Source organism: Bufo gargarizans, chromosome 6 (genome assembly GCF_014858855.1).
Source record: "Bufo gargarizans isolate SCDJY-AF-19 chromosome 6, ASM1485885v1, whole genome shotgun sequence".
Lineage (NCBI taxonomy): Eukaryota > Metazoa > Chordata > Amphibia > Anura > Bufonidae > Bufo > Bufo gargarizans.
Window position 1 is genome coordinate 344,686,251 of NC_058085.1, and position 14,176 is coordinate 344,700,426.

The window sequence follows — 14,176 nt, forward strand, 5'->3', positions numbered from 1 at the left end:
TAATGAGGATGTTCCATGTGACTGACTTGTACCGCCGCTGCGGTTTGCGGTTAGTTCTTCTTCTCTGAAGTTGAACCCCGATAGACATGTGAATAAACAGTAATTATCTGTAGTAGTTGCTGCGCCAGTTTGTAGTCGATCTCGTGCAGGGACATGTCAGGAACCGGCGGACCGCCATCTCTTTAATTAGCACTGTTGCATACGGCTCATTAACCTGCTGTCTTATAGGGAACCTGTCACCGGGATTTTGTGTATAGAGCTGAGGACATGGGTTGCTAGATGGCCGCTAGCACATCCGCAATATCCAGTCCCCATAGCTCTGTGTGCTTTTATGGTGTAAAAAAAACTCGATTTAATACATATGCAAATTAACCTGAGATGAGTCCTGTACGTGAGATGAGTCAGGGACAGGGCTCATCTCAGGTTAATTAGCATATGTATCAAATCGTTTTTTTTACACAATAAAAGCACACAGAGCTATGGGGACTGGGTATTGTGGATGTGCTAGCGGCCATCTAGTAACCCATGTCCTTAGCTCTATACACAAAATCCAGGTGACAGGTTCCCTTTAAGTAGTTAAAAGGGTTGCCCCAGGATTAGAAAAGCATGATTTTTCAAAAACGGTGCCTCACCAGTCCACAGGTTGTGTTTGGTATTGCACTTCATTCATTTTCATAGAGCTGCGCCGCACTACCAGACACAATCCGTGGACAGGTGCGGCACTGCTTTTGGAACAAACCCTTTTAATCCCAGAGGCCACCTACACACCTTGCGGATTACATGCGGTTTTTCCACTTTGATTCTCCTGCGGAAAGACCGCGCGGTATAATACAGTACCAGTAAAGTGTATGACATTTCACGAATCTCATGTACACTTTGCTTCCACAATCTGTGCAGAAATTGTACCAATTTTTTGGGCGGATTTTACTCTTTTTAGTGCAAGGGTGTGATCTGCGGCAAAACGATTTCAAATCCGCACCAAAACCCACAAGTAACACGTGCGGTAACATTGAGGGTGGAGCAGTGGTGCAGCACAGGGTTAATTACAGTAATAGCAGTTATTGAACATTGAATTGGGCAATACATGTAAGATAAATGCCGGCTGAATTTCGGGAGGAACCGTCCATTATCAAGAGTGTATGCCGGCTCCTTACTCTCTCCCATGTACAATCCATTGTTCCTGTGGAGAGAGTATCTTTTTCCCGTCTCCCTGTTCGGGACACATGTACTCTCAGCCAAGCCGAGCATGCATGTGGGGCTGAGAGATAGCTGCCTGGGATGTCTGATGCTGGCATTACATGTTGGCTTTGACCACGACACTTGACATGGCCAAAAGATCACGCCATCTTTGCCGACTAGCGAAAGAGAATGGGGTTGCATTGCGAACCGCAAGTTACTGCGACGGTCGCGAGGCTAGCGCGCTCGGGTTTCTTCCATCTGTCAGATAACACTGCTACAGGTCGCAGCGTAGCCCTATTCATTTTTTGCTAGCTGTGATGTTGGCAGCACTACGGTGCGATCTCTGGACGTGTCCTGGCTAAAGTCGCCATGTAGCCCCAGCCTATTAGTAGAAGCTAATGTTGATAGAGCCTGGTGAACGGCCATGAGGCTGTTTATTGAGATAAGCGGCGCCGGAAGTGCCCTGCGGCTGCTTCTCTCCCCACATTATCAGCCCAGAGCTGTGGGATTGTCACTTGCAGCTCTCAGCCGCACTCAGACTTTCAGAAGTGACTCTGCGCTGTGAGCGAGGCGGATGTGATACGACCGCGGACGTCGTTATTCTGTTTGTTTGTGTTGCCGGGTGATTATTGTCTCAGCGTTCTTTATCAGTGTCAAAGGTTTTAAGTGCCCAACCTGCTTCATGTGATACGCCCTGATTATACCGAGTGTGTCCCGGAACTGCTCAGCGGTACAGACAAAAGTCCTTTCCATACGCCATGTCAGACATAACAGCTGTATAGATGGCATTTGGGGGGTGGAGGGGGTGAACCAACATCAGGGGGCAAACCATAAAATTTTTGCCAAACCACACCTATTCCTCCAGAAAGAGACCCCCGGTCAAGATCTGTTGATGCCCCCTCGGAAAGGCATACGCTTTATTGGGGCCTGCATAATGCTGCCACATAGGGGATTCATAATGCTGCCACATAGGGAATTTATAATGCTGCCACATAAGGCCTGTGTTATGCTGCCACATGGGGCCTACGTAATGCTGCCACATGGGGCCTACGTAATGCTGCCACATGGAGCCTGCATAATACTGCCACATGGGACCTGCATAATACTGCCACATGGTGCCTGCGTAGTGCTGCCACATGGGGCCTGCGTAGTGCTGCCACTTGGGGCCTGCGTAGTGCTGCCACTTGGGGCCTGCGTAGTGCTGCCACTTGGGGCCTGCGTAGTGCTGCCACTTGGGGCCTGCGTAGTGCTGCCACTTGGGGCCTGCGTAGTGCTGCCACTTGGGGCCTGCGTAGTGCTGCCACATGCGGCCTGCGTAGTGCTGCCACTTGGGGCCTGCGTAGTGCTGCCACTTGGGGCCTGCGTAGTGCTGCCACATGGGGCCTGCCTAGGGCTGCCACTTGGGGCCTGCGTAGGGCTGCCACTTGGGGCCTGCGTAGGGCTGCCACATGGGGCCTGCGTAGGGCTGCCACATGGGGCCTGCGTAGGGCTGCCACATGGGGCCTGCGTAGGGCTGCCACATGGGGCCTGCGTAGGGCTGCCACATGGGGCCTGCGTAGGGCTGCCACTTGGGGCCTGCCTAGGGCTGCCACTTGGGGCCTGCCTAGGGCTGCCACTTGGGGGCTGCCACTTGGGGCCTGCCTAGGGCTGCCACTTGGGGCCTGCCTAGGGCTGCCACTTGGGGGCCTGCCTAGGGCTGCCACTTGGGGGCCTGCCTAGGGCTGCCACTTGGGGGCCTGCCTAGGGCTGCCACTTGGGGGCTGCGTAGGGCTGCCACATGGGGCCTGCGTAGGGCTGCCACATGGGGCCTGCGTAGGGCTGCCACATGGGGCCTGCGTAGGGCTGCCACATGGGGCCTGCGTAGGGCTGCCACATGGGGCCTGCGTAGGGCTGCCACATGGGGCCTGCGTAGGGCTGCCACATGGGGCCTGCGTAGGGCTGCCACATGGGGCCTGCGTAGGGCTGCCACATGGGGCCTGCGTAGGGCTGCCACATGGGGCCTGCGTAGGGCTGCCACATGGGGCCTGCGTAGGGCTGCCACATGGGGCCTGCGTAGGGCTGCCACATGGGGCCTGCGTAGGGCTGCCACATGGGGCCTGCGTAGGGCTGCCACATGGGGCCTGCGTAGGGCTGTCACATGGGGCCTGCGTAGGGCTGTCACATGGGGCCTGCGTAGGGCTGTCACATGGGGCCTGCGTAGGGCTGCCACATGGGGCCTGCCTAGGGCTGCCACTTGGGGCCTGCCTAGTGCTGCCACGTGGGGCCTGCCTAGTGCTGCCACGTGGGGCCTGCCTAGTGCTGCCACGTGGGGCCTGCCTAGTGCTGCCACGTGGGGCCTGCCTAGTGCTGCCACGTGGGGCCTGCCTAGTGCTGCCAGCCATTTCAGCTGCTATGTGGTTATTAGAAGTGGGGGGTCTAGTTTTCGGCCTGGCCCCGATTTCCTTTCTTCAGGCTCTATAAATCTGCCTCTATCCTAGCAATCATTAGTCAGAAGGTCATGCTCTCCTACCAGGGACAGGAGGAGGACAGTGAGGTAACCTGGCCCTAGATGGTGCAGGTATGCGGCTTGAACTAGCATTGGAGCCCCTATTGATTTTTGCTTTGTGGCTCCTCTGCCCTTTGTAAGCCGCTGTAGTGCCAGTAGACAAATAGCGGTACAAACCTCGTCCACATATAGAGCTATACGCTGCCTAAATAATACCGTAGCCGGCACTACAATATAAGCAGCCATCGGGGAGGAGGATAAGAGTGGACTGCATGTCAGGTGGATGGGGCTGTGAATGGTGGAGGTCCTAGTGTCCCTGGAACGAATAATCGGGGGGTGTAAGAGCTCATACCTGCCCCCACATAACTCCAAACACATCTACAAATCGTTCCGCCAAGTATACATTCAGCATAGTGTCTGTGAAGCCCAGGCTGTTACCAGTGCACATAGTAACCTCTCTGACTCGTTCCAACCCTGTTTGGCATATACCCAGCGAACACTCCCAGCGCATACATCAAACATGTCCTCGGAGCTCCATTTACCCGAGTGTCCTTTTGGCCTCTGTTGGGCCGGTATACATCGGCATTACCTTATTTTCCACTGTATAGGAAAGTACATCATACCGCTCTGTCCTGCACACCACATACATCACCAGTCGCTGTGTAGTACAATGTATCAGCCAGTTCTAAATAATTAGATATACGTTACTTATCTTCTGCTCCTCTTTATAATCCAGAGCAGCAGTCACAATTCTGCTGGTTGTCATTGGAAACAGTCAACAAGCTTGTTGACAGACACGCCCCGAACAGGCTACCTGAACTATAATACCTGCGCTGAGAAGGATTGTTTTCTTTTGACACTTGTACATTTTCTGTGTAAAGATATTTCACATTGAATCAACAAGCATTGCTAGGGGACTTCGGCCTGCAGAATTGTGAATGCAGCTCCAAAGTATTATACAGGCTCTAATACTCAAGAAATAGAATGCATATTCTTAAAGGGGGTTATTTAATGATTAATGTAAAAAAATGATAATCAGACATCATAAAGTACATGACAAGTTCTTTCTAAAGCCCTGTACCTCACATGGATCCAGAGATCTCCTCATTCATTGCTCCAATTGCTCTGCAAAATTCTGTTCCGACTGGCAGCGCAGCGAGTGTGTCCTTTCCCAGTGGGTGGGCCCTTTCACAGGGTGTGTGTCTTGCTGCAGCTCTCTCCCTATCACAGCTCAGGGGGCATGCCCTTTCTGTTGCAGCTCTTTTCCTATCACAGCTCAGGGGGCATGTCCTTTCTGCTATAGCTATTTCCCTATCACAACTCAGGAAAGCATGTCCTTTCTGCTGCAGCTCTCTCTCTCTCACAGCTCAAGGGGCATGTATTTTCTGCTGTAAATCTGTCCCTATCACAGCTCAGGGGGGTGCCTTCTCTACTGCAGCTCTCTATCACAGGATCAGGACGTCCTTTCTGCTGCAGCTTTCTCCCTATCACAGCTCAGGGGGCATGTCTTTTCTGCTGCAGCTCTCTCTTATCACAGCTCAGGGGGCATGTCCTTTCTGCTGCAGCTCTCTCTCTCTCACAGCTCAAGGGGCATGTATTTTCTGCTGTAAATCTGTCCCTATCACAGCTCAGGGGGGTGCCTTCTCTACTGCAGCTCTCTATCACAGGATCAGGATGTCCTTTCTGCTGCAGCTTTCTCCCTATCACAGCTCAGGGGGCATGTCCTTTCTGCTGCAGCTCTCTCTTATCACAGCTCAGGGGGCATGAATTTTCTGCTGTAAATCTGTCTCTACTGCAGCTCTCTATCACAGGATCAGGATGTCCTTTCTGCTGCAGCTTTCTCCCTGTAACTGTTACAGCTTCTATCATTAGATATGGCAGGTGTTAGTCAAAACATGGAACTGAACATGTGCGACCACCTCAGCAAGGTGGACTGAGAAATAAGGAAAAGAACAAACAGCAGTTGGCGCTATACAGATGCATTTTATTCAATGACTCACTGTACTAACTATTTAATTACATCCAGTTACAAAAGTATTCAGATCCAGGCGCTGGTTTGAAAAAAGTAGAATATTTTTTTCATGTGACAACCCCTTTAACTTTTCTTGTCAATGAAATCTATATATTCATTGGTGGTCACTGTGTTGGTCAGTTACTCTCTCATTATACATCACACTGTGCAGATGTAGCAGAGCTGAATTTGTCATTTGTGCATTGTCATGACGTACTGCTGTCATACAAACTGAACTCTGCTACCTCGGTGTACTCTCCTCTTCTCGGTAAGTAGGTTGAGTATGATAGCATATGGCAGCAGAAGTATCTGAGCGGTGGCATACGCTGAGACGGCGTCCGCACCGTTGATTATCCAGCTTATGTGTTTTTATTGTTTCCCGTCTTATCCATCAAGAAATGAGTAGATTAGTTTGGAAAGCAGGTGGCGGTGGGAGAGATTAGCGCCTAATTCTCTGCACATTACGGGCAGATTATATCTCAGACCGTGCCATTGATTGCGTTAATTCCGCTCGTTTTTCTACATTTGCTAATTGAATTTAATGGAAAATATTCATTGTGGTCGGGCGATGGAGTTAGTGCCAGTGGGGTGCAGGTAAAGCACATCGAGGTCTAGTGCAATTAAAGGGATTATCCATAGCGTGCATTTACAGGACCGTGCCTTCTCTTCGTAGACATGACTCTTTTGTCCTCGCAACCTGAAGCCCTGGAAGAGTCTCCATCTGCTGCGTCTACGGCGGAGAACTCCGAGATGAGGATGCTGGAGAAGAGGTCCAAGGTCATCGAGGAGCTGCTACAGACGGAGCGCGACTACCTGAGAGACCTGGAGACCTGCGTGGAGCACATCATGCTCCCCCTACAGGCCACCCAGGTAAGAGCCCCACTTATTGCATCAAAACCCACGTTGATCGCAAATGTTTCAAAATGTTGCCAAATATATATATATATTGTCAATTTGCCTCTGTTTTCAGGACCCCTGCCTGCTGTCGGTGAATGGAAAGAGGCCGAAAACATGTACAGACCTAATACTTCTAACAGCTGAGGTTTTGCTACAGTTGTGTCCAGTTTAGGATGTGTTCACATTGGAGGATTTTGTGGATTGGATACAATTGTAGCAAACTCTCAGCTGTGAGTGTGAGTTCTATAGCAGCTACAGCCTCTGCAGGTAAACAAGAGTGTTCCCATTCACTGACAGCAAGCATATGAAGCTTATTCTAGAAGTTCTATGACAATATTTACATATTTTTGCATATTTTTGCCATTAGCCTTTCTATTAGTCGACGTACGATGTTCATTGCATTTAATTAACACTTTGATTTCCGGAACAGATGACAAATGTGGATTATGATGTTCTGTTTGGAAATATTCATTCGGTGATTAACGTGACGACGATGTTCTTGGGAGCGCTGGAGAACTGCGACTCTGTCGGTGAGTGTGTGGTTTATATACTCGGCTTCTACAGGGTGATGTAACCAGATACAAATGCCATTCCTCTATTATTCCTACTAGCAGTTTGCATTGAAGGTCCAGATGGGTATTACCAGTTCGGGTGGAAATCCCTGCACTTTGTGACACTGACGGCACAGATTTTGCAGGGGCACACCCCCAACTGGTAACTCCCAGAACCCGCTAGCAATTCATGCACAACTTCTAGTAGGAATAATAGAGGAACGGCACAACATAGAGATATCAGAATAAATGGTTCAGAATTGTTATTACAAGGGGAATGCAAGTAGTTTCCAAAACAGACATGTCAGAGGAGGTGATGGCATCATTTTAAAGGGGCAATCTGCTGTGGAAAACCACAAAAAATGACCCCAATGATGAGCAGCAGATGACAACGACCCATAACTGCAACGCAGCGTTACAACCTGTATTCTGCGGGTCTTTATACAGGTTTGATTTTCCTTGAGCACCGGATGCCGCTGGAGCTTGTGTACAAGGAGTATTGCCAGAATCACGAGGAGACCCTCGCGCTGCTGGAAGCCTATGAGAAGAACGAAAAGTTCCAGAGAAGCCTGCAGGAGTGTATCGCGACTGTGAAGTAAGACGGAGACCATGCCATAGTCCTTTACTGTAGCAGCAGGCGCTTACATAACGCAAAGGGGGCCTTATATACTGAAAGGGCCCATAGATTATCCTTCTGCCCCCATGTGCCTATGGCTGTTCCCCCATTATTATATAGAAACTCTGGAGTTTAATTATAGGGTTGGTAAAAGGGCAGTTGTTCAGGGGCTTCCACCATCTTGGGGCCTTCAGAAAGTGTTTCTACAAACTAGAAGAAACCCAGTGGTCGAGCATGCATGGTTAGTGCAATAGCGAGATAGAGATAAGCGGCTGTCAGACACATTTGGCTTTGCTTATCTCCCAAATGAATAAATAAGAAGTCATGTTCAAGGGGTATTCCTATCTGAGACATTGATGGCATAGCGCCAGGATATGCCATTAGTGTCCTAGGTGCGGGTCCCATAGGTGCCCCCTGAAGTGAAGGAGAGCGCATTGTGCATGCTCGGCCACTCACCGGTATGGGACTGTTGGAAATAACCGATCTAGAACTCCCATGGAGGGTGGCCGCACTTCCGGAGCTTCTGTAGAGGCCGCTGCGCTTGCTCAGTGAGCCCTCCATTCACTTCTTTGGAAGTTTCCAAAATAATCGAAAGCGCTCGCTTGACTATTTGGAGAGCGCACTGCACATGCACGGTACTCTCTCCTTCACTTTGGGGGCCCCTTTCTGGTGATAGGTGCAGGTCCCACCTCTGGGACCCATTCCTATCTGGTGTTGATGGCATACCCTAACGATATGTCATCAGTATCTGAGATGGGCTAGACCTTAGGTTGTTGGGGTGCTGTAGATCTTGGTTGGCTCTGACAACCATTATTGAGCATATTAAGGCACTGTTACTGGGAAAGGGACCACCATCAATTTATTTTCTCCACCAACAATGGCCTGGCCATGATTTTTGAGAAGTAGAGCCCTGAGGAAGGTCACATAGCAAAGAGTTATAAGGCCACCATGGGTTGTGTCCCGTCTTCTACTGTGCCCTTTAGCAGCTGCCTCTGTTACATACTCCCATGGTCAGCGAATGGTTGCGGATCCCACTGTCGGCGGGCAGGGTTAGGTTCTCTCCTCCGGCTCCAGTCACAGTGCTGTTTGTTTCAGTGGTCTATCAGGCAAATGTTTCATGTTACGTCCGTCCCTTTAGATCTCTCTTCTGCATTGTGCCTCTCTTAGTGGTGCATACCAGAACTGAACACAGGAGCTTACTATTCATTACCAGCTCCCCGTGTCCTTTACCCCGTGATAACCGTACAATACGTTTCTTTGGCTTTTCCTAGCGTGGGCTGTAACTGTGTTTGTGTTCTTTTTCCGCTTCCTTCCCTCTCTTTGTGCTGTTGGGTGACACAGGAGCCTCTACCAAGAATGGTGAGTAGTTCTTTAGATCTCCTTGTTGTAAAAATATATATTTTATATGTTCTTAAAGAGGACCTCTAACCTCTCCCGGCATGTCTTGTATCCTCCATGTAATAATAACTCTGGAGCATCCATTCTTATGACTCCGTGTTGTGCCATTCCTTTATTATTCCTTTTACAAGTTAAGGTTTGCAGTGATGGCTCATATGGGTGTTACCAGTTTGGGGGGGGGTGTCCCTGCACGGTCTAACACTATCCAATCAATGCTGGAGACTATGCAGGGACACCCCCCCCTAACTGGTAACACCCATCTAGATCTTCATTGCAAACTGCTACAATTCATTCATAACTTCTAGCAGGAATAATAAAGGAATGGCACATCATAGCGTCATAGGAATAGATGCTTATTATTACATGGGGGATGTAAGTAATCACTACTCCAGACCTGTCAGGAGAGGCGACAGGTGCTCCTTGACTGTTGATATGCCATAAATGTCTGAGTTTGGAATGCCAGTTTAATTTGGGCACTGGGTGCAATATCTTGATGGAACCATGTCATTTGGCTGTGTAAACCCGCCATATAGCTGCAGAAAGTAACTTGGTGTAGATGCAGCCCTTGTGTTATATTATTTCAGATTAGAATTTTGGTTCAGTCTTTTTTTCATATAATCATTGCAGGAAATCTGGGTGACAACCTTTAGAGTGGGCATTACAGCTTCCACAGGGGTTGTCAGGTATCTGCATTGAGAAGGGAGCGGCACATTACGGCATTACTAGACACATCTTTCTTTGTAGGGGTTGTCCACTATTTACAATTTATTTTTGTTAGAAAGCTGCCCCCTAAAAGCTGATCGCTGATTGTAATGGGCCGCCAGCAATCCGCTATGAGCTGCACCCACCTGGCAGCAAGTGCTCCGTTTCCCTACAGCACCACCACAGGAGAGATGAAGTATTACACCATGTCTATTGAAATCAATGGCAGTCGGCATAATCTGTGGACATGTTGAGTCCTCCAGAGAGATGCTTAGTGTACTCTCTCTCGGGCCACGGCTCATTAGCACCCTATAAAAAAAACGCCAGATGAGCCCATTGATTGCACAGAGTGGGAGGTGAAAATGACATTAAAGGGGCTTTTCCTGTTTCAGGATAGGTGATCACTCAGATTAATAAGGGGTCTGACTGCTTGTTTTTCTAGTTTTCTTGCTTGTGAACTCAGTGCATTCTCTAACTTGTCCCACAGGGGGCGCACCAATTATATAAACCTGGGTTCGTTTCTCATCAAGCCTGTGCAGAGGATAATGCGTTACCCCTTACTCCTCATGGAGCTTCAAGGGGCGACCCCAGAATCTCACCCGGACAAGAACCCCATCAAGGAAGCTGTTCGAGCGGCGAAGGAGATCAACGTCAACATTAACGAGTACAAACGACGGAAGGATCTGGGTGAGTCGCGGGCTACCCTGCGTTAAAGGGATTGTCTCATAAGACTGTGGAGGAAGTTGCTGTAATAGTACATGGCGGTATGAATCAACAGGACATCTTCACCTGTGAGGGGCTGTCCCCGGAGCGGAAGAAGCTTCCACCTGCTGCTAGATTGGCAGGGACAGACATCTTGCTCGGTGCTACCAATTTGTCAATCTACCGGTAGGTGGCGACTTCTTCACCTGCGAGGACACGCCCTTCCATGTGAAGAAGTCCGGCTGATGAGACCAATCTATTCACTAATCTCTACATGGCGGTCATTCAGATTCGTCCATGGGCTGCCCGAGTGAGAGGGTACTGAGCAGGCTATCCTCTACGTGACGTCCATGTGTCGTATTAGGACGTTTAGACAGGATTGAAAGACCCCTTTAAATCATGTTTTTTAAAATATGAAATCAATCACTGTCTGATTAGTGGGGGTCCGACTTCCTAGGCCCTCCAATCACGAGAGCGGGATTCCATCTCTCCCATTGAACAAACTGGTGGTCAAGCTCCATTCAAAACCTATGGGACTGATGAGGATAGCTGAGCGCTACACTACCCTCTCCGGCTATCCCATAGGGAGTGACCACCTCAAAAAGGGGAAATGGGGCCCTAGTTCTCACGACAGTCTGACCCCACCAGTCATCCAGTGGATAAGTGAGAAGTTGTCATTTTTGGGACAACCCCTTTAAGGTGAGCATACACCATAGATAGCTGTCGGCTGAGTGTCCGTGTCTTCTCACTGCTTCCAGATACCTGTGAGATCAGAAGGATCAAGCTTATTAAAGTACAACATGCTCGATCCTTCTTTTCCCTATCCTCTATAGGAGGAGAGTCAGGGCACCCCCATAAACATTAGATGGTCCCGCCGAAATCCTAGTCCTCTACATATGACAATTAACTGGCGATTATCCTTCACAGTGGTCAAGTACCGGAAAGGAGATGAAGAGAGTCTGATCGACAAGATCTATAAACTGAATATCCACTCCATCATCAAGAAATCCAACCGGGTGAGCAGCCACCTGAAGCATCTCACCGGACTCTCCCCTCAGGTAATGGAGCTTGATAAATGGGATCATGTTAAAGGAGGAGTCCGTGATTTTACGGAAACAGCTCCCCTCTTGTCCATAGGCTATGTCTGGTATTGCAGCCACAAGGAATAGTACAGTATAAGAAATTGTGTTGGTCGTGGTCATAATAACCTAAAAAGAAATGCCAATTTCATCGCCAGATTAAAGACGAAGCGTTTGAGGAGACGGAGAAGAACTTCAGAATGCAGGAGCGGCTGATCAAGTCCTTCATCCGTGACCTATCTGTCTATCTCCAGCACATCAGGGTGAGGCCTTGATAGCAGTGCCGTAAATCTTGAAACGTTGTCCCATGCGAGGGGCCCTCCGCTCATATCCTCCAGGGTTAATTAGTAACATTACGACACGTTCTCTGTATCCGTGCCCTCGGGGTTACACTTTGAACTTGTAAATAGTCAGGGGCATCTGAATTCATAAATGTATGACTTTTTCCCTTGTGAAACCTGACCATAGACACAAAGATTCACCCCGGTCAGACAATCAGTGTGTATGAAAGTTCTTCCTTAAAGGGGATGTCTGAAGGGGGGGCTACAAAGGCCATCTTATTCACTGAAGCACCTGATATATCCATACATTGCACAGATAACTCTTTGATTTCAATGGAAATTGAGTAATGTTCAATTTCCCATGTGGTGGTGCTGTACGGGAATTGAGCACTTACCACTTGTTTCCCTCACAGATTACAACTGATCAGTGATCGCCTTGTGATCAGTTTATTGTCACCGTACTCTTCAACTGAACAACCCCTTTAAGGTGTACGTCCAGTGATGGTCAGCTGCCAATATGTAGTTAAAATTTTTTATTGACGTGAGATTAACCCAATTAAACCAGCCATACTGACTGGTAGGGTTGATCCTACTGATTAAAATGATATCTGACTTGTGAATATCTGTTGCGGCGTTGCAGAGAAAAAAGGCTTTTATTCTTTAAGCAAATGAGGACTGCAGTGCATCGAGAGGCGGGGCCTGACCACCAGTTCACCTCTGCTGGCCACACCCCTCCATACACTGAAGCCCTCATCGCTATCAAAACTGAAAGTCTTTTTCCTCAGGAGTGCCGCAGCCGATCTTCACAAGACTGGTGTCTCTTTAATCAGCAGGATCAACCTTACCAACCAGTATGCCTGGTTTAATGACGTTGATCCTGCTGATAAGTGCTCTTTAAAGGGGTTGCCCATAATTAGAAAGTTCTGGCTGTTTTGTAGTTCAGTTTGAGGTTGCGGACAGGTGTGGCGCTCTTTTTAGAAGAAAGCAGCCATGTTTTCTAATCCCGTAAAATCCCTTTAAGTAGGAGACTTTTGTAAAATATTAATAAACTTAGTCCAAGTGGGACATGACATTACGGTTCCTTTGATGTGACGTTACAGGGGACGCCCCTTATAATTGCTATGTAGGAGAAGATCCTGGATTGTAACTGGAAATAGACCTATTCTGCAGCCCATTATTGTGAATAAAGCTCATTGTATAATGGAAAATTATACTTCAGCACACGTCTTGTCCTAAAATGCGGTGGGTGGCAAAAATGGCACAAGTCAATTCATCAAAAAGTCCAATGTGACATAACTGGTGTATTTTGGTGGTATATTGCTATTCCTTATAGCTGGCTTACATGTATGTGAAAAAATAGCGCTTCTGTAATACATTTATGCGCTTTATGACCCCTTAGCCACACCCCTTTTGTAGAAATTTTTCAAAATTGTTGAGATACCTGCACATTTTTTTTGCCGACTTTGATGAATATTAAAGCCATGTGTTACCCCTGGACTATCCAATGCAAGGATTAGCAACTACGGCAGTCCAGCTGTGATGAAACTACAACTCCCAGCATGCACACTTGCTTGACTGTTCTTAGTACTCATATAGAAGTGACTGGAGCATGCTGTGATTTGTAGTTTCACAACAGCTGGGGGTAGCTGACCTCTTATCTAGTAGAAAAGGCCAGGAGCTGACTAGGACAGAGAGGTGTGAACTGACCCTTATTGGTGCATAGTGACCCATCCTCCCTGCTACAGACGGTGTGCGTCCGGCCTTCACTGTAATAGACATTCCCAAACCGGGTTTTACTTGTGTTTTCTAGGAATCCGCCTGTGTGAAAGTTCTGGCTGCCATGAGCATGTGGGACTTGTACACGGAGAAAGGAACCAGTGACCTGGAGAAATTTCAGAAGGCTCATCGTCACATCAGCGAGAAGCTGTTCGCAGAATTTGTGAGTGCTCGTCTAAGAAATCTCCCTTGTTGATTTTATTATAAATCTATATATTTACGGTAAAATTCCCTTAAAAGGAGTCTGTCAGCAGCTTTGACCATGCTAAACTGCTCACAGCACTAGGTAGGGGACAGATAGAGCAGGCCAAACATACTTTTTGTGGAGCTTTAATCATTAGAAGTAGTGAGAATATGAAGTTTTCTTCTGCCAGGTTCTGCTCCTGCAAGTGTCCAGGAGGCAGAGCTTCACTGTGACATGCTCTCTGAGCTGAGTTGCTTTGTACACTTCTCCTCCACTCCAAGTGACTGATGTAGTGCTCCCCTGGTTGGATGCTAC

The 14,176-nt window shown here is 48.4% G+C and overlaps 1 protein-coding gene across 3 annotated transcripts in view; it reads left to right on the forward strand.

Annotated features, from left to right (window-relative positions):
- LOC122941162 (dynamin-binding protein-like) overlaps window positions 1–14,176 on the forward strand; it is a 65,219-nt gene that overhangs the window by 42,072 nt on the left and 8,971 nt on the right. For all 3 annotated transcript variants that reach the window (XM_044298195.1, XM_044298196.1, XM_044298197.1), the window contains 8 exons: window positions 6,349–6,545; window positions 7,003–7,102; window positions 7,571–7,718; window positions 9,081–9,098; window positions 10,327–10,526; window positions 11,469–11,599; window positions 11,779–11,883; window positions 13,712–13,840. In XM_044298195.1, coding sequence (XP_044154130.1) covers window positions 6,349–6,545; window positions 7,003–7,102; window positions 7,571–7,718; window positions 9,081–9,098; window positions 10,327–10,526; window positions 11,469–11,599; window positions 11,779–11,883; window positions 13,712–13,840 — 1,028 coding nt within the window. The remainder of the gene's footprint in view (window positions 1–6,348; window positions 6,546–7,002; window positions 7,103–7,570; window positions 7,719–9,080; window positions 9,099–10,326; window positions 10,527–11,468; window positions 11,600–11,778; window positions 11,884–13,711; window positions 13,841–14,176) is intronic.